General features: G+C 49.7%; 5 protein-coding genes across 7 annotated transcripts; 1 reads left to right on the top strand and 4 right to left on the bottom strand.

The window, feature by feature from the left end:
• Positions 1-1856: 1856 nt before the first annotated feature.
• FOXG_03297 (uncharacterized protein) lies at positions 1857-3955 on the top strand (the record flags this gene model as incomplete). The annotated part of the gene is made up of 4 exons (XM_018380945.1): positions 1857-2096; positions 2150-2208; positions 2315-2508; positions 3108-3955. The coding sequence occupies 4 exons, from the start codon at positions 1857-1859 to the stop codon at positions 3953-3955; spliced, it is 1341 nt and encodes a 446-aa protein (XP_018237335.1).
• Positions 3956-4098: 143 nt separating this feature from the next.
• FOXG_18527 (uncharacterized protein) lies at positions 4099-4926 on the bottom strand. The gene is made up of 2 exons (XM_018398641.1): positions 4505-4926; positions 4099-4444 (listed from the first exon to the last, which is right to left on the bottom strand). Exons 1-2 carry the CDS (start codon positions 4651-4653, stop codon positions 4429-4431), a joined length of 165 nt encoding a protein of 54 aa, XP_018237334.1. The 5' UTR covers positions 4654-4926; the 3' UTR covers positions 4099-4428.
• Positions 4927-4991: 65 nt separating this feature from the next.
• Positions 4992-8103, bottom strand: FOXG_03296 (signal transducing adaptor molecule). 2 transcript variants are annotated; one of them, XM_018380943.1, is made up of 6 exons: positions 7584-8103; positions 7325-7485; positions 6522-7271; positions 6396-6468; positions 6134-6346; positions 4992-6079 (listed from the first exon to the last, which is right to left on the bottom strand). In XM_018380943.1, exons 1-6 carry the CDS (start codon positions 7624-7626, stop codon positions 5391-5393), a joined length of 1929 nt encoding a protein of 642 aa, XP_018237332.1. In that variant the 5' UTR covers positions 7627-8103; the 3' UTR covers positions 4992-5390. The 2 variants fall into 2 exon arrangements, with proteins under 2 accessions (XP_018237332.1, XP_018237333.1); XM_018380944.1 differs by having other exon boundaries at positions 7325-8103.
• Positions 8104-8575: 472 nt separating this feature from the next.
• FOXG_03295 (uncharacterized protein) lies at positions 8576-12733 on the bottom strand. 2 transcript variants are annotated; one of them, XM_018380941.1, is made up of 3 exons: positions 11594-12733; positions 11430-11525; positions 8576-11382 (listed from the first exon to the last, which is right to left on the bottom strand). In XM_018380941.1, exons 1-3 carry the CDS (start codon positions 11819-11821, stop codon positions 8914-8916), a joined length of 2793 nt encoding a protein of 930 aa, XP_018237330.1. In that variant the 5' UTR covers positions 11822-12733; the 3' UTR covers positions 8576-8913. The 2 variants fall into 2 exon arrangements, with proteins under 2 accessions (XP_018237330.1, XP_018237331.1); XM_018380942.1 differs by having other exon boundaries at positions 8576-11525.
• A 981-nt stretch (positions 12734-13714) lies between these two features.
• FOXG_03294 (uncharacterized protein) lies at positions 13715-19261 on the bottom strand. The gene is made up of 2 exons (XM_018380940.1): positions 18091-19261; positions 13715-18043 (listed from the first exon to the last, which is right to left on the bottom strand). The coding sequence occupies exons 1-2, from the start codon at positions 18750-18752 to the stop codon at positions 13939-13941; spliced, it is 4767 nt and encodes a 1588-aa protein (XP_018237329.1). The 5' UTR covers positions 18753-19261; the 3' UTR covers positions 13715-13938.
• Between the last annotated feature and the right edge of the window lie 247 nt (positions 19262-19508).

The following is a 19508-nucleotide window of genomic DNA, read 5'->3' as shown; positions in this document are numbered from 1 at the left end:
CTCTGATAGCTGGTCGCTCTGTGTATACACTGAAAAGAGCAAGACAATGGTGTTGAGGCGTGGACTGGACTATACTTAGTCAGGGTAGTTGTCGCAGAGTTGTGATATGAAACGGGCCTATCAGGGCTCAAACAACAACAGTTTCGTAGCGAGTATAACAAAAGATCAAGTGGGTGTTCAAGTTATAGGATGGCGGTTATATGTAACAGTCATCAGCATGGACAGGGAAACCGTTGCACAGCCTACTTTAATTTTAGGTAAGTTTGAGGACTCAAAATAGCTTTTTTTATAGTGGTCCTATGTCAAAGTGACATGATATTCTTGCGGATATAGAATGTAGTTTTAGCCAATCAATCAAGCACACAATTTCATTCTGTGGGCAACCGACACTCTCGGAGACCTTCTCTCTCACATTGTATCTGCACATGAACCACTATAAATGACGACCTTATATAAGGTAGTCTTTGTTAACTTCTCCTGGATGTTTCTGTTTGTCAACGAGTTGGTTTTCTTTTTTTTTATGATTGACACGACTATGGATATGTAAGTTTGTTACCCTGTACACAAGACATGCTTGCCTGGGAGCTTTCAATAGTAAATAAAAATATATTTAGATATATGTAGAGAATCTCAGTAAAGGATCCATATGGCCTGGTAGTCTCCTTTGAGGAAAGATATAAGTGTCGGAGAATGCCAAATGCCCGCTGAACTCTTGTGTAACCATGAGCATTTGGGACAGGGGATTATCACATGTCAACATACAGATGTAATGGGTAAGAAGGTCGCAAAACCGATGAACTGATAATTTACTCTTGTCATTAATTTAGGGCATATTATTGCTAGAATTGGCCTTCAAAATCACTAGAGTTTCTTTCTTCTAGTAACTTCAGAGGTTAAGGTAGGGAGGAGTATAACTCAAGGTCCGACTTGCCAGTGATATTTTATCCTTGAGTTCTGCAACGCAACTGCCTTGTCAAAAGTATGAGTAAGACACACCTTCTCCCGCTATTTGCCCACGGTGAACCTGAATTTCCATACTGCAATGAGGTAGCACTTGAACCACTGACCTTGTGTTGAATTCATATGAGACATTCGCTTGCTCTCCCTCCAGCCAACATCAAGCATCCCAGCCCCACAGGCATTGGCATCAGGTCTTGATACATGAGACAGAAATTCAACACTGTTTACTGCTTTTGTCAACAGAGGTTTTACGGGATCGCCACAGACCAGTCTAAGGCCTGAAAGCAGTTGAGTTTCGTCTCGGCTGACCACATTCCAAGCAACCAACCATCAAATACAAGGTCCGCCAGACCTTGTCCTGACAAAAAGAACCCTGTTCTAGAAGAAAGTATATCCGCTCTCCCCGCCCAAGCAGGACTGGCTCATCCAACGGCCTCAGCGAAATAAACTCGAAGCCTTACCTCGTCTCGCCTAGGGCCACGGTCCATCCCTAGCCTAGACCACTCTGTCTGACGCCCGACACGACTCATGGAAGCATAAGATCATGGATAAGGGTCCTAGCCTGGGATCACTCGTAGGGATCTGCCGATCATTTATGGTTTGGGTTCTGCCTTCAACTTATGTGCTGACAATGTTGTACTCTCAAGAGAAAACATCGACTACCTCTACCACCGGTCACGCGTAAGTGCGAGATACAACTCGATCGCCATAACTCGGAGATATTCCAGCGGTTGATGATGAGCCATCTCGAATCTCCGAGTGATTGCACTTCCTGACGTGGCTTCTCAGATTATGCTGGGACTTTCTCGTATCCTCAACACCGCAGAGTATAGACTAGACCTGAGTTGAGACATTTCAGAGGAACTTGACTGTCAAGGATTTCAAAAATAAACACCATGTCGAATCTCAGCCATATTGGCGTCGATGGCTATATAGGAAAGGAGAGGGAATTCGAGACATTCGGCCCTGAAGATAGTGGGGATGGCTCAGGCAGCCCCCAGCCGACTGTCAACGCTGAGGAGATCATCATGGCTGATGGTACTGTCGAGTATGTTGACAAGAATGCCTTCGGCGATGAGCTCGACCGAATGCCTAATGGCTACTATCGGAGTCCTCAGTTCATTGGTACTCTTGCTGTAAGTCTGATATCCAGACCGAGACTGAGAAGGGTACTGATTTTGTTCCATAGGCGCAGTGTCTAGCAAGTACTTGCGCATACCTAGGATGGGTGCTCCCCTCAAATACTCTGTATGTGTCTTCATCTTGTATTTGCCCCTGTATCAGCCGATCCTTTTCTATGGTACCGTAAGAACTGCGTATGTTCTGTCGAGATTACTAACGTGGATTGCCACAGCGCTTTGATAAATGCCGACATTGGTCCTTCCGCTCAAATCGCATGGGTAGCGACAATATGGACTATGGGATCTTCTATTGGCTTTCTCATCATTGGCCGTCTGTCCGATCTATATGGCCGAAAGTGGATGGTCATGAGCACTACTCTACTGGGCCTCATCGGTTGCATTATTGGTGGCACCGCAAAGAGCTTAGGTATGCTCATCGCTTCGAATGGGTGCAATGGTCTTGCAGCTGCTGGGCAGCTCTCCTTTGGCATTGTCTTAGGTGAACTTGTTCCCAACATGCATCGAGGTCCCACCATGGGTTTTGTCTTTTGACGTCGATCCCATTTGGAGTCTTTGGCCCAGTCGTAGCCCGAACGATGATCGAGAACATACATGAAGGCTGGCGCTGGAGTTACTATCTGGGCATCATTCTGAGTGTAATCACTCTGGCTCTATATCAGTTCCTCTACCACCCACCAACCTTTTCTCAACTCCACGTCGGGAAGACGAGAATACAGCAAACCAAAGAGCTTGATTGGATTGGCATGTCTCTTTTCACCATTGGATGCGTTCTCTTCCTCGTTGGCCTTTCTTGGGGCGGTACGACATATCCTTGGAAGAGTGCTGAGGTATTGTGCACATTAGTCACTGGTATAATGACCCTTGCCGGCTTCTTTGTATATGGTATGGTTTCTTGATCTCAAATTTCTCTTCAGAGTCCGCTAATACTGTAGGAAGAGGCTTACTTCTGTTCTGTAAAACCCCTGATTCCGTCCAGTGTTTTTAAGAACACTGGGTTCGTCGCAGTAGTCACGTGTGCGACCGTTGCCTCCATGGTTTACTACTCCTTGACAGTTCTCTGGCCTACAATTATCAGCGCACTGTACACCACAGATTCCATCAAAGTTGGCTGGCAGAGCTGCGTGATTGGTGGTGGAGTTGTTCTGGGCCAAGCTATGTCAGGTCTCGCTTTTGCCTATGTTCCTCGCCTCAAGATCCAGTGCATATGCGCTGCTGCTCTTGTTATGACTTTCATCACGTCGATGTGTTCCCTATCTCCTGACCGGTGGGCAAATACAATCGCATTCGGGTTGATTGCATGCACTGCCGTTGGGTACATTGAGAATGTTGCAGTCACCTGTGTAACTCTGCTCTGGGAACCCCAAGATATCGGCCTAGCATCTGGCATTCTTGGATCGATTCGTGCCCTCGGTGGTGCCATTGCTCAGGCTTTGTATGTCTCTATTCTCAGCAACGAGTTGACCAGGAAGATGCCCGAGTACGTGACCCCAGCTGCAACTAAACTTGGTCTGCCAACCAAATCCCTACCTTCACTCTTTGAGGCTATCAACAAAGGCGATTACTCAGATGTACCCGGTATCAACAAGGCCATCATTGAATCAGTCGGAGATGCCGTTGTCAAAGCCTACACCAACTCACTACATTATGTCTTCTACGCCACTGTACCGTTCTCATGTATCATGCTTGTCGCCGCTTGCTTGGTTCCCGATGCCAAAAAGTTCTTGACGTACAATGTTGCAAGACGTCTCCAGGATAAGAGCTTCCGTAAATCCTCTACCGAAGCCAACGAGGTCGCGGTTCAGGCCATGAATGAATGTCATCCAGATGAGGCTAAAGTGGCATCGCATGTGTAGACTTTCTGGCAATTTTCTTCAGACGGCTGCGATGTTACGAACTGTGTATAAGGACGGGAAATGATACGTGGTAATGGGTAACTAGAGCTTGACAATTCTTTATGGGACGGTACTGATATGAATCGATAGAGTAACATCGATTAGCGGACAGTCGGAGACTAACTTTGTAAAATTGATCAAGACGTCGAGTAAGCAAACTCTTAACATAGCATTGAGGGTTTAGACATGCCAGCAGAAAAGAATATGTAAACCTAGTAAGTGACATGTTCAGTTCAAGTTCGAATTCAACGAGCTTTAGTCCTACTCGTGCAGGATGGAGACGCTTTGGAGGTTGAAGGACACGCTTAAATATTATGAAATTCTTATCTGCTCAAGCCTTTAACACATCCAAATAGAAGAGTTCATAGAACTGTCTGAAAACGCCAAACCAAATCACTATAATCGAATCAACCACGGCCTAGAGAGCTCAGTCTCTAACCGCGCTGAGGACTATCGAAATATCAGTAAGTATGACTCCAACTACTCAACCCATCGAAGGACCGAACTCACGCGCAACCTTGAGGAGTAACTACGCCAAAAGGACAATCGCCAGAGAGCTTCTCAACGATCTGGTTAAAGAAAACAGGCGTGACGACAATGCCGGCGCTGACGAGCGAAGCAGCCGCTGAGAGAAGCGTGACAAAGACTGTGGTCTTCATGTTGATGATGCCGATGATGGATATGAATATGTGTATAGTGGCGTGATATTGAGCGGCCAGAAGAGAGTGACACCTGAAGTTACAGAACCAGCTGAAACGACAAAAAAAAATTAACTAGACAGGGTAGAAGAGAAAGAAATGCGTAGGGCAAAGAATTAATATATGTTTTTTAACATGTTTAAGGGAAGAACAAAAGAGGAGGGGAAAAGGGAGACAGAGAAAATGGAGGCGGGAGGCGGCAAAAAATAGGGTGTTACAGGGGCGAGACGGTCGAGGTTTCAGGTTGTGAAACGAAACGAGGCCGTTACTGGTTCGCGAGAGGGAGACTATTATCGAATATGGAAATATCATCCGATCCAAAATATTTGAATAGAACATAAAAAAGCATAGAATTAATATCATGAACTACAGAGTGGGAGACATTCAACCCGAAGCTTGCTTTGACCTGGTCTTTAATTCTCAACATAAATCCCCCCCCAGTCCAGCCTATCATCTATAACGTTGCAATACGCAAACTATTCCAACTAGCGGCTATAAGGCAACTCGTATCGAATAGACATGGCAAATAATAAATATAAAGATCAGAAGCTTCAAGGACCAAATCAACAGGAGCCCAGGAATGATCAACCCAAGCAAAAAAACTTGACCACTAAAACAAAAAGTCCCCGCGTTATGCACGCGTCAGGAATGTATTGAAGCTATAGCAACAGTCGACTATCCTCCAAATCATCAAATCCTTAGTAAACTCCACCGCTTTGATAGTAACTGTCTGGTGCAGGAGCCGAAGGACCATCGCCGGGTGGCACATAAGGCTTGTATTGAGCCTGACCACCAGCACCACCTTGGCTGGGCAGACCATGACGAGCGTCATATCCGCCGGCATTTCCAGGGTTCAGAGGGGGAGGTGTCATGACACTCTGAGGAGGAGGGGGAGCTGACCCTGTGGGCATGGGAGGGACTTGGGAAGGGTTGTAGCTCTGGTATTGTTGAGGCTGCTGCTGATGCGTTGCATAAGGACCAGGGGGTGGTGCGCTGGCGTTCTCGTTGGGCTCTTCAGGAGAATACACCGAGCTTGAAAATGTGGCAGCCGAAGTCGGTTGCTGTGGGTTGTTGGTTGCTATAGGGGAATCGTAGACAGATGTAGCCAACTCTTGGGCTCCGTATGTGCTACCAGGCCGTCCTCCCGTAGGCGCTTGCGTGTAAGGGTTGTTGCTCTGAGATTGGTTGTAAGGGTTGAAGTTCGGGCCCGGTGTCGAGGTATTGATAGGGGCTGGCTGTTTACCATTGGAAGGAGACTCGTTCCGGGGAGGGTAGGGCTGCGAACCAGCGGGCACCTCAGCTCCTGCTACATAGAAAGGTGCCGGTTGACCTTGAGGTTGGTTCTGGAAGTTAGGGGGAGGAGACGATGCTTGATAAGGAGGTTGTTCTGTAAAAGGTCAGAAAGAGGTTCTTCCATTGCAAGGCCAAAGGACCATCATACCTTGTGGGCCAGGAGTATAATATCTTGAGGGGTCCTGAAGAGCTGCTCCCTGGGGAGGATATCCGCCAGCTTGAGGATAGCCCTGACCGGGACCCGGTCGCATTGCGTATTGCTGGTAGTTGTGCTGAGGAGGGTGGGCCATGGAAGACTCCAACAGAGCCTCGTAGTCCCGTCTAGCCTTGATGAACTTTTCGTTCAGCTGTGTAAAGTCATCTGAGGGATGTTAGTATCATATCCAATCCTGGGGGCCTCCAATGCTTGCCCTTCTTCTGAGAGTACTTCTCGATTAGCTTGATAAGCTTTGGTCGAATCGCAAGAGTCTGGTGGTAAAGCTTCTGCAGAACCTGTTAGCATACTGAAAATATTCTGCATCATACTGGGTGCTTACGGAAATCTCCTCGTTATCTTCCTCTCGGGGCGCTGTGTTGGAAGTGCTCAATAACGTGAGGAGCTTCTCAACGTTCTTGATCTCGGCGAACACCTCGGCTTCCATCTGAGCCTCGCGTTGTAATTCATCCGGTGTGGGATCGGTGAGCTTTTCGACATAGTTGAGCGGGAAGATGCCAGTCTTGCCCCTGAGAGAGCCTCGCCACCAGTCCTTGTATACACTCTCGAGAACAGCAATCACATCACCCTTCTTGAATTCCAGCTCTCCGGGCTCAGAAGGAGCAAAGTCGAAGAGCGCACGTACCCGGCTCACCGTGGCCGCTGTAGTTCCAGCTGGCGCAGAAGGAGCAGGGCTCTCTGTCTGGCCACTAGGACCGGCTTGTGCGCCTGGACTGCTTGCAGCAGTCTTCTTGCGCTCCTCCTCCTGCAGACTCAATTTGAGAGCCATCTGCAATTCATCCTCTTCCTTCTGGCGATCGAGCTCGGTGAGGCCCTGCTTTTGAGGAGCACTTGGGGGCTGGATGTTCGGGTTGCTTCGTGTGGCACGGTTGTAAGCATCGCTCATAATGCCCAACTCGGGATCGCTGCTGAACATCTCGGACCAGCTCTTCATGTGCTCGATAATTTTAGACTTGACTTGTGTGTGGGTATTACGGTCGTTGGTAAGACGGAGGAGGGCATCTGTAAAGGCACGGCTGGAAAGTTCGCGGTGCATGTTCTTCCCACAGTTTTGGGCTAGTGCATGCGCAAGCTGATTGAGTCAGTAAAACAAGGCTTCACATGACGGCGTGGTATTCAACATACCTCAAGAGTGTAAAGCTGGACATTGGCGTTGCGATGCGCAAGACGTCTAATGATGCTCTGAACAGCCTCCTTGGGGCCATTTTGGTCGTTGCCTACTTTGTCGCAGACCTCGATAATGGCGCCCCAATCCTCAGACGTGAGGTTCTCGTCGGTGGCCTTGGCTATACCGATGTTAGTCGCAAGAAAGCACATATCGAGACGAGAGAAAGTTATTGAGATTCTCTAGCCCGAAGCCATCAAAGCGGAGGGCGCTACATACTGACGACCTCATCATAAGGGCCTGCTGCTGAGGCTCGGAACATGGTGGTTGGTGATTTGACTTTGGGTATCAGTTATTGGCGGGGATGTAATCAACGCGAGAGAGGCGCGGGATGAATTCGTCGGCTGAGAGCCTTGGGTATCTAATGCGAATATCCACCGTATATATAGAAGAATAGTCTCGACGAAAGCGACGATGTTGCTGTTTGGTGGTGGAAGAAGGCTGGTGATAATGATGCGAGATGCAAGACGAAGGTCCCGTACCAAGACCCTGGGTTACGTCGTCGGCGGTCGCACTCCACACAGGCACGTCACTTCTGGTTTGCTCGAGTACTCTCAAAGGGTAAGTAAAGCGTCGTAGGCGTCTGGCGTTGTCTTCAGGGCGAGAATATAGTGAACGGGTCGAGTGCGAAAAACAAAACGAACTCGTTAATAAAGTAAGGTAGGCCCGTGAAGAGAGTTTGTAGGTAGCGAGTGTTTAGCAGAACAGGCTTCCAGCTTCGCTTTTACCTTTCGCTTGCTCTGATGACGAACGAGCGGCGAGGGAGGTAGCGGGGCTGAGCTACCTACCCCGACCCAGAGGACAAGCTCCCTGGCCCATGTGGCTTGAAGGCCACGCGTGCGCCACAACGACGTCCTTCGCTAGCAACCACATTCAGAAGTGCACAGCCAACTTCTTGTCGAACAGGTTTGATTCCATTTTTACTATCATCTGACTCTCTGACATTGGCGAGATTCTATTAAGATCTGCTATTCATCTACTGGGCTGAAGCATGCTATTTAGGCATTCACTGGTAAAAACTAATACGAAATATGCTGTTTCTATCCGTTTTTACGGGAGAATTACTTTCACTGCGGAGCCTTTAATTACTCGTCTTTAACTTCGTGACGAGTTGCGCGTCCCTTATCCCTTTGGTGACGTCCTTACGTGGCGTGGTCCTCGGATTGGGTATTATCGGACAGAGTCCCAAGCTTCACATCAAGAGAAAACACCCCTTGGCACGTATATCCCATACATAATGTAAATATTCTGTGGCTCGCCTTATAAGAAGGATGCCGCTTGCTAACGCTACAGTCAACGCTGCTTTGAATCGTATCAACCTATGAATAGTGTATACAAGTCCATATACGCCGCTTCCATCCATCCATACATAAATAACCTGGCAATCTACTGTATCACGCATCCAATGCGCCATCCTGCCTGCAACTCCACTGCCTTTGAAACATAACTCGTGGCTCTAATGAAGCTGGGGTGTCGTTGCTCTCACTTTGCCGTTAGATAGATCTTGTATGTAATTTGTGTCCAAAATGCATATTCCGATATGTCATTCTCACCAACCCCGTCTTGAAGCACCACGGCTTTCATATCCTCCCTTATCTGATGTAGCATTTGTAGCCCCATGGGCGCCGCTGCGGGCTTCTTCGATGCTTCGCCGACCCTGCGGATCCATTTCTGACAGGTCAAAGACCAGAGGCTCCTCGTTAATCGAGTCATCGTCACCCCGGACCTGTCTGGTGATAGATCCGGTAAAGCTTCCACGCGATGATTGCGGCGGTGTCTGCTTATGTGAAGCCATACCCATATACCGCCTTCTACCAAAAGGTGAGCTAGACGCTGCTGTCGGTATCAGTCCCTCAGGAGGGTTCTCTTCTGACAGACCGCGCTGCATCATCCCTGGCGTGTCAGAAGTCTCGATTTCAGCAGCTGGTTTGAGTTCATCCGATCCCCTTTGAGTTGACCCTCCCTCGAGCTGCATCTGCCTACCCAGCAAGATGCTTAGAGTAGGTGGTTCTCTATCATCAGCACCTAAGCTGATAGATCGGTGCGCAAAGGCGGAGTCAGGCTCATCTTCATCCGCCATCGACCGATTGTGGAGTGCAACAGAGCTCGCCCTTCGCTCATACGTTGCTAGCCGAGGTGACAATGGAATGTCGATGGCTGTCGTTCCATCTTGTGTAACCGTATTCTCTCTGATCGTCCCTGGTGCAGGGTTATTATCAGATGCTCGCCCCTGACGTGAAGTAATTCGTCCTTGGCCAGTGTAATCAATAATCGAGTTCTCGCTCAACCTTGACGGAATTGCTGGCGTGTGGGGTGTATGAGGTGAGAGTGGCTTCCCAGGAGACGACGAAGCAGACACAGAAGCTGGTGCAGTCATCCCAGGCACACTCGTCAATTGTCGACTGGATGAGCTCGATGACCTCTGCATTTGTACAGACGATGTCATCGAATCCGTGAGCGCGTTATTAGAGTCCCTCATTTGATGAAAGCGCGATAGTTGCGCCACAGTCTTGTTTGTTGCTGATTCACCTTTCTTTGAGGGACCAAAGCTTTTCAAGGTCTTTTTACTGTCCAGTGCGCTGATAAAGTCTGAGAGGTGTTTATGGTCGTTCTGGAGCGAGTCTGAGCTGGTTCCTGCGACCTCATCCAGGAGGTCAGATCCTGGCTGTGCCACCGATGAGGCCAAACTCTGCCTGCCACTGCTGCCCTGCTCGTCATCACCAGCCCTGCTGGCTCCTCCAAAAGATAGACGACCACGGCGATGTGTGAAACTGCTACTATAGCGACTAGTCGATGCTGGTCGCGGGGAGCTGGCAACAGCAGGGTCTGTAGATGCCGGAGGAGGAGGACCACCCCGCAGAGAAGCTGGCATACCAGCAGTAAGCGATGTTCGGTTTCCTGCTTGCTTAAGGGAAGGAATACCTGGACGAGTCGACGTTTGAGGAGAAGCCGGCTCAGGATCAATCTGCCTTGGGACAGGCGAGCCCGAGAGCGAGCCCGCCTTGAAAGGCTGAAAAGATACTGAAGGACGCCGGCTTGAGCCCTCGGTCGTTCGCAAAGGAGGTCGTGCTGCACTTTGACGTACTGGCAAAGAGCTTGGACCACCCACACTATTCTGTGCTGGCAGAGACTCTGGGGGTGAGCTTGTGTCGGAGCCTGGTGGTCGCACCGATCTCAAAGCCGAGATCGGGCTGGTCCCCATTGGGACATTAGTGTGAAACGTTGAAAGACTTCCATATGCCTGCTGCATATCACTCAAGTTTGGACGCGAGCGGTTGTCACGCAGTGACCCTGCCTCCGTCATCTGCGCTCTTGACTGGTCATTCAGCGGTGGAATGGAAGGTCGGAAAAAGTTCTCGTCCACTCCCATGAAACGAGAACTCAGTAGAGCCTCAGAGTCATCCACGCGGAAATTGCAATCATTGCGATAGGTGACAGTAGTGCTTAGTCGTCCAACGGGCACCTCTAAATCGCCAAACATGTACTCCGTCACGGGGTCTGGTCTGCCGTCAATGGGAAGACGCAGCTGATCATTACGTGAGCGATCAGACTGAGATAAACGTATTCGGCATCGTGGAATAAGCGCCGGGTGTGAGTTCTTGGCGGGACCTTGGCTGGCAAACTTCCATGCTGGAAGAAGGCGAGTCGTGATGAAAAGAGACCGGAAGAAAACAATGGCCTTCTTGTAGATGGTGGGTAGGATCGGGCCAAAGTCCGTGGGTATTACGCCTGAGTACTTGAGCTCGACTCGCCACCTCTCAATGATAACCTCGTTGTTTCTCCGGGATGCGCCAGACGAGCTATCGGTAGAGGAACCGGATGAGTTCAGCTGTTCCATCACATCCCATCTCTTGCCAGCCTCATCAACGATGACTAGACTCTGACTGTCTTTTAATCGAGAGGTATCTAGATAGACCTCGATGACCATTGGAGGAGGGGGGTTATCGAAGCTACCGCAAGTCTTCCAGATCTTGAGCTCATCTCGAAAGTCATCAATCTCATCCGTCTCTATTTGGAACTACCCCAATATTAGCGAGTGAGTGTGCAAACAGGCTGCAAACCTACCCATTTGTTGGGTTTCCGCCCACCGTTGGCCCCGCGCGCAGGCTTGGATTTGATGCGTGAGTCGAGGACGAGTACGGCTGCCTTTGCATAGAAGTTCTGCAGGGGAGAGAAATTGTTAGCAACGGACCTTGGCCAATGTATTCTTGAATCCCGGCCATTCATACCTGTACTATTTGATCGAGCTTCTTGATCGAGTCGGCTGGAGGCGCCGGTGTCGGCATATCTCCAATAGTTGGCGAGCTGGGTGTGTCTCTACCAGCAACATTAGAGCCAGCTCGAGGTCGGGATCCCAATGCAGCTTCTCTGGTGCTGTTGGATCGAGATGGAATGGTTGGATGGTGCGTTGCACCTGGGGATGACACCCGGGCTGGGCCACGGGGTTGTTGATGCATCGTTATCGGTTATCGTATATCGTATCGTGTCGTGTGCGCAAAGAAGAGGGTACGGTCGTAATTGTTGGTTGATGGATGAATTGATCACGAACGTATAGGGATCTTGATCGGCCACGAGACCTGCTCATCCATAGTTCATGTCGTTCGAGGCAGTTCAAGTCGATAAGGGTGAACGGAGAACGGAGGAGTTGATGGATCGGTAGTCGGCGGTGCTTGGGTCGGGGGAGTGTGGAGGTAAAAGTGTAGGCAAAAGTGTAAAAAAGAAGAAAAAAAAGCAAAAAGCAGAAAGCTCAGGTCCAGGTCCAGGTCCAAGCCCAGGTATCTCCTTGCTGTCGGTCGGTGAGATGCAGACGCAGATGCAGGCAGCCAAACGCAACTCCCAGTCCAGGGTCGTTGTCGTTGTAATAGGTCTGAAGTGAGGTGTGAGAGAAGAGGGTCTAACACTGTACAGTACAGGCCAATCCAGTCGCACTAACAAGAGCCCAGAGATGGTACAGGTACCGCGGTTTGCTTGTGCAAGGCAAGGTACTTGTTTGTGTCCGCAAATAGAGATAAAACAAGACGATAGGTCGCGGGTTGCTGCAGCAGGCCCAACTCTGAAATAGAAGCAAGTTTGATTGTGTTTTGTCAGAGCCGGAATGACATTCCAACGGCGACGGGATGAGAGGGAAAAGGTACAGTAAACAGATAGAGACAGAGACGGAAGAGGTCACCACCAACGACCTCGTGATGGGATGGGCGACAGGGAGTGGATTGGATAATAATGGGTTGTCGTCATCGGCTAGAGCCTCACGTCACAGTCACAGGGCTCATGGGCACGTCTTGCGCCTGAGTCGAGTCAGCTATTAGTTGATCAACACAAGATGAGAATAATAAATGTTGGATTTACCGCAACTTGTCCATGTCCAAATTATATGAGCGAGTTTTCTAATCTATCTCGCTCATGTCTTGTGACCTGCCGTAGACTACAAGATAACGATCCATCCATATTCATATCAATGCATGCATGGACCTCAAAACACCGGCACCTCAAACAGCCCTCCACTGAAGGGGGGGCTCGGATCGTACCCAACAGGGGATCTCGGTCAGTGCATTTCAGTGGATGCTTTCGATAATCCCGGGGGCTTTAAGCGCCTCCATGATCCATCCCCGATGGAAACCCACCTCCATTCATTTGCCCGGCCTGGCTACTCCAACCCCAGAGTTTCCATAAGTCTTACAGCATAGCATCACGCAATTCAAGGGCCTTCAAGGACATATGCAATGCATTGACCCTATTTCACTATTATTAAAGAACTTCTGCTATAAACTAGGCAGAACATCCTTCATTACCCCGTTCGTCTCTTCTGGTTGGCTCATGGTGGTTGTCACATCTAAGCACCAGTCATAGATGGGATGTTGACTCATGACATTCCCCTCCTCTCCCCGACTCTTTTCCACGAACGAGATAAGCCCTTCAGCTTATCTTCAAGCTGAGAGGCGTTGCCTGCTTGGCCGCAATGCTACTCTCCGTTATCGTAATGCTTCTGCCTCTGGTATGTATCTGTAGCCTTCTCTATGCAGTCTAGCTTTGTAGATCCGGAACGTTTCACGCCTTTCATCAGACGATCTCCACATGTCCGCCCTCGATAAAGACTGTTCTCTCTCATTGTGGAGGGACGACCATGGCACTCTCACGGCAACCTTGAGAGTCACTCTTGGCGAATTAGAGACTCGCCTTGATGGAGTTACATAGCATATTATGTGTTACACTCACATACTGAGCTAAACTCTTCATGTAATACAGTAAAAGGAGAGAGAATAAAGTCCCAATTGATCGACTTGCTTAGGTCGGTTGAGTTACTTCTCAAGGTTATCGCAATGTACCCTGCTGAATCACATCATCAAAGTAACATGTTTCACGGTTTATCAAATACGTCTACAATTCTTCTATTCAAGCTGGAGAGGGTCATATATACGTTATTCTTAGCAATTACAGCCAAGATCAAGTCAATAAGTACAACGAAACAAGTCCACCACCGATCATGCACTCTACACCGTATACCGTGTGCCCAATGTCCCTTTGAGTCCTATGCTCCTCAAGGTCAACACTTCCACTGCCATATTCATCATGCAGTCTAGGGCTTATTGCCACGTCCCTTTCCTCCCCTGCCACGGCCACCCCCGACTCCACCTCCACCTCGTCCGCCTCCCGATCCCCGAGTGTTTGTGTTGCTTGAGCCGGCAGTGCCTCCGCCTCTACTTCCGTTTGCGCCGCTTTGCCCGCTGTTTGTAGCCGCTTCACCGGTGCCTTTGGCTTTACCACCTCGTCCTCGCCGACCACCCCTTTTAGTTCCCTTGTTGTCCATTTCTCGGCCTTCTTTCTGCTTTCGCCTGGCCTCTTCCTCTTGTGTCCTTCTGCTCTCTTGGTCCCACCACTCTTGGAACGCTTGCTCTTGCTGAATCTCTTGTAGTGAACGCTTCGCAACCGCTTCCTTGACGGCCTCTTGCTCGCGCTTCTGCTGGCCAATAATATCAGCCATACTGAATCCGAGCGTAGGCTCCGCTTTTGGTGCCGGTGTAATGTACGACTTGGAGTGTGGTACCAACGGCTTCTTAGGCTGCTGCTCTGTCGAGGGTCCTGCAACAATTGCGGGGGAGCTGTTGGTTCGACCCTGACCCGGGAACCTTGTGTCGGGTGACGCAGTACGCCGTGTCGCCGTCTTTGCTCTCGTTTCTGAAGCGACCAGAGGTTTTGCGTTAGCAGATACCCCCCTTGGCATGTTGGATTCCGCAGACATGGCCTCCTTCAGCGACGTCTTGGGTGCCGGACTTGCTGCCTTCCAAGGCGCTGGTCGCCCCCCTTCTGGAACACTCTCCCAAGGTACATGGTTCGTCGACTCGTCCTTCGCCGCTGCTTCTGCTGCTGCCAATGCCTGAAGCTGCCTCTTCCGTTCTTTTTGAGATATCTTGGTCTGTGGTTTGTTTGCTGCAGCATCTTGCTTTCTCTGCGCTTGGAGCCCGGCAGTTAAAGCAGACGTAGACGCCTCAGACATGATATCTTTTAGATCCAACTTCGAAGTGGCTAATTTTGACGCTGACCATGGAGCGCCGGGTTTTGACATTGCACCGCCCGGTGTCTTCAAACTGCCCAGTTCGGATGGTTGAGACTCGGGGGACATGGAAAATGCGAGAGGAACTGGGCTGAGGGCCGAGCCTGCAAGCCCCTTACCCTTTGATTCCCGCCATGCTTTGGGAAGCTGCGGCATGTCGTCTATCTCCGGAGGCGAACGAATATTTACAGCTTCATTCATGGGCGATCGTGGTTTAGCAGATAAAGACCCATCTTCATCCTCCATATCAAAGATCATATCTGCTTGCGACTGCTTGGGCCGAAGACTGGGACTGAAAGGCTCATTCCGCCCACCTCTGGACTTGCGTCGAGTTGTATCTGGAGTTTGGAGCGGACTGCCTTCATCTAGACTTCCCATTCGAGCCTTAAATGATGATGACAGTTTCTTCTCGTCATCCCGCTGAGATGCCTTGTAGGCCATCTCTTTGATCCTGGCCTGACGCTCCTCGTCGATATCAGCAGCCAACTCGGGATGACTGTCATGGAGTAGTAGCTCTGCTCTTCCGCTCCGTACAAATGGGAGCCGGGCAAGTTGATTGTCTCGGACCACTTCATCAAGCTCCAGCAAGAGCTCTTCATCCAAGTCGTCAAGAAGGTGGTTCTCGAGCATGGATTCCAGTTGAAGGCAGATGTATTCAAGACCAGTATCTTTGAACTCTGTAATGGAGCAAGGACTTATCTCGTTGAGCAAGTTCGATATGTTCCTTGTTGTCACAAACTTGCCAATGAGACCTTGACAGACTTGGGACAATCTATCAAGCATCAGCTCATTTGCAGCACTCATCACATCAAGTACAAGCTCTGACAGCTCATCCAAATTAGACACCGAGACAGTATCAAAGAGCTCCCGTCCGATATCTGCATAGATAAAGGACATGACGTATTGGAATGTTTCAGGGTCAATGTGACTGAGGTCCACCCTGATCTTTTCTGCAGAGTCCATGCCATCGCGGCGTCCGGCGAGCCACTGGCCTTGAGACCGCCCGTTGAACAAAGCCTCGAAGAAAGGGCACCTTTGACACAATAGTTGGCTATGCGCCATGATGTCCTCTCCATCCAACTCAATGATGATATCGCCGTCGTCGAAGAAAGAAGGATCAAGGATTGCTTGTCTCAAATCGCCGTCTAGGGACTCTTCCACGCCGGTCTGTAGGCGGACTGCCGCCTCCAGTTTTGGAAGGGCAAGATTTGTTGCAACCTTCATCAGCTCTGTCCTAACTTGCCGGAAACGGAACGCAAGTGGAGGTGCTTCGCGCGTGTACTTCCACACTGGAACGAATCTGTCCTGGTAGGCATGGACAACAACATTCAGAACAGTGTAAGTGTCGACTTCAAACAACGTCAACAAGGCCTTGTCATCCACAACCTCGAGGCCGAAAGAGTCCGTGCTGAATGCTGATCCTCGTTCGCGTAACTCTGATAGTGCATGCCGTAAGACCGGGCTTCTGCCAGCAAGAACCCAACTGTGGACGGGGATTTTTATATCAGGCAAAGAGGAGGAACAGATTGCCATGTTCATGTCATCGTACTGGAAAGAGTTGATTTCCAGCCAGCGCCCCAAGTCTGTTTCGATATCGGCTGACCGTAGAATTTCGTAGGTAACAGGGTCTCGTTTCTCTCTAATAATGGCAGCTTCCCATGTTTTCCGAGTGCCTTTTGCTTCAGAGTGATGTTGTGGGGCCTCAAAATCACTGAGACAGAGTAGAGAACCAATATCGTCGCGAAGAGATTGCTCTCCAATCTCAATCTCCTCCGCCATAACTTTGCTATCCTTTCTGATAGCCGCAAAAGCGCCAAAAATGGAGCTTCTGACGGCAACACAGTTGGTGATGTATGGTACTCGCTGGAATTTGAAGTCTTTGCGCTTCGTGCCGCTTGATCCAGAAAATCCAGTTAGTTTGCCCTTTGTACGCTTTACACGATTCCATACAGCCCCTGATTCTGTGCAGATGATGACCGAGCCATGTTCCCCAACTCCGACAGATGCGACTCCGTCTTTGCGAGAGTCCCAGACGCATTGTGGCTGTGTAAGGGCATTCTTAATCTTGACTGGATTCGTAGTTGATGCGGCAGACTGACTTGGATCCCCCTTATCATTCAAATGAAATGTGAAGAGATCACCGCGGGCAGTCACAGCAGCTATTGTCTCGCCACCCGCAGTGATATGGTCAATCTCCCTTCGACCGCCTGATTCATATCGTGTCATAGAGATGTTGTTCGCGAAGACATCGGGGAATGGAAACTTGACCAGATTATAACCATAGTGACTGAAGACCCAGACAGTATGGTTGGAAAGCAGACAAATAGTGGCTTTGTCAATCGCTGATACCATCTCGATCGGGGCGGCGAGAAGAGAAGCAGCCACTTTTCTGGGGGTATGTTGAATATCAAGTGATCTCGAATCGGCGTCCATTAGAGCCAGTTGTCCGACATTACGACCCCAAGTAAATAGTGAGTTTCCTGTATGGGCAACAGAATGGTTTGCGGACGCAGCAACCCCTAGGACAACTTCTTTCTTGAGAGATCCAAAGACCTGGCGAGGAGTAAGGCTCATAGGTTCTTCATCTGCCTTCATCGGTGGAGGCAGAGCATATCCTAGCTGTGAGGCAGAATTCAGGCCCCAGGTCCAAAGTTCTCCATTATCGACGACGGCCATGGTATGATTCTGCCCAAGTGCCACCTGGTGAATCTTTTTGTCAATGAATGGGCCTTCAACAGGTACGAATCTGAATTGTGTGTTTTCGTCTCCCAATCCAAGTCGGCCTCCACGACCAACACCACAAACATACAGATTTGAGACCGGGTCGGTTGTCAGGATAGCACTATGCAGTTTGGACATAGAGACGTCTTGAATAACGAGCGGCCGGTTTCGAACCAGGGTCGGAATCTCATCCAGTTTCAACGAAGAAGGGGCTTCCTCATCCTGCTCGTCCAAGTGTGAGTGGTATAATCGATGCACGAGAAGTTCGGGCCTGGACAGATGGATACGATCAGGATACTGGCGATCGTCCTCATCGCCAACTCCAAGAGAAACGTTCTTGTTGCTGCCAAAAACAAAGAGTTCATCACCATCAATCGAGCTTCGCAATCCATGCGACGTCTTTACCATACTGTACCAAGAATCAGCCAAGTCCTGTCTGTTTCCCGAGCCACCTACTGATGTAAACCATCACCTCCGCTATCAACGCTATCAGCGTCACTATCGGAATTGCTCCCATTTTCCATGCTCTTCAGAGATCTTGCGGCGATCGTTGAGTTGTAGACGTCAAAAGGACTGTTTCCCTCATGGTCTTTCGTCTTGATCAGGAGTCCGACTTTATTAACGGCGTTGAGGTTATGGCTCGTCAAGTCCACTCGTTCCTTTTCCAACAACAGTCGCGCAATCGAAACATTTCCAGCGTATAAGGATCGATGGAGGGCATTCCAGCCACTCTCGGGATCTTGGACGTAGAGATCTATGGCAGGGTGTTCGATAAGAGCCCGGACAAACTCGTGGGCGTTCGGGTCGGTCGATGAGGCAGCACGAAGTAGAACTGTCAATCCAGCATGGTCGCGGCTGTTGACTTCTGTTCGTCCAAGATGTGTATTGCCGTCCTTCGATTTTCCGGGTGTCTGCGGATGGCCGGAAACTCGTCGTTGCTTATTCGCTGGTCGTGGAGAAGTCCCTGGAAGACCAGGGCTGACACCGAAGAGTGCACCAGTTCCTCCTATCGCAGGGCTCTTCGATAGCGACTGGGCATTATAGCTGGTTGGGGCCAGCAGACGCCGAAACCGGTCGACATCGTTTTCCCAGTAGGATTTCCACAATAAGTGACTCATGGGCAGGGGGCGAAAGAACTCTCCTGGGCGCGAAAGGCACCTCGCTGTGACGCTCGTTGGGTCACGGCCTGTTTAAAGGTGCAATTTGAAGCGCAGGAGAGCTTGAGATAGCGACAAGCCCAGGTGAAGTTGCGCAGAAGTTGAGGTTGCTAGCGCAAAGATTGCGACGGTTGCTTGTGATCGGTATAAGTTGCCACCCAGCGCGTGTTCGATCGACTATTAGGGAGAGCGTAAAGGGGGCGCTGGTCGTTTTGGGTTTCGGATGGAGGGGAAATCTTTGTTGACAAGTGTCTGTAGTGTAGCAGATGCAGGAACACTTTTCTTTAATCAGAAGACGAAAGGAATGGGATTTGTCAGATCGGGATGGTGAAGAGGCGATGTCATTAATGACCTTGAGATTCGATACCGAGGGGCCAGCCAATTGTGCGCGTCAGCAAGTGCATTCAGCATGGTGCCCCAAAAACGTGCCCCAATCGCAACCCTGGTTACCAGCTAGGGGAGACAGGGCGTCAAAAGAGGCCCGGTAATATTGAAAGTCTGGTATTTGATTCTTATAAATTCTAAGCATCCATTCTCAATTAGAAGATAATCCCGTTTCTCAGAGTGTTATATCTTACCAATATTGCTATTATGCACCACATCTTGTACTGTTATCATAGCATTTTGGGATGATATCTTCTTATAAAAATCACAAACGTATTCCCTCTTTTCTGTCACCGTTGTATCGATGGAGAACCTACCCCGCCATCCAGAAAC

This window comes from Fusarium oxysporum, chromosome 8 (assembly GCF_000149955.1).
Source record: "Fusarium oxysporum f. sp. lycopersici 4287 chromosome 8, whole genome shotgun sequence".
In the NCBI taxonomy this organism is placed as follows: Eukaryota; Fungi; Ascomycota; class Sordariomycetes; order Hypocreales; family Nectriaceae; genus Fusarium; species Fusarium oxysporum.
The sequence above is the reverse complement of the archived record's forward strand: the minus strand, read 5'-3'. Positions and strand labels throughout refer to the sequence as shown.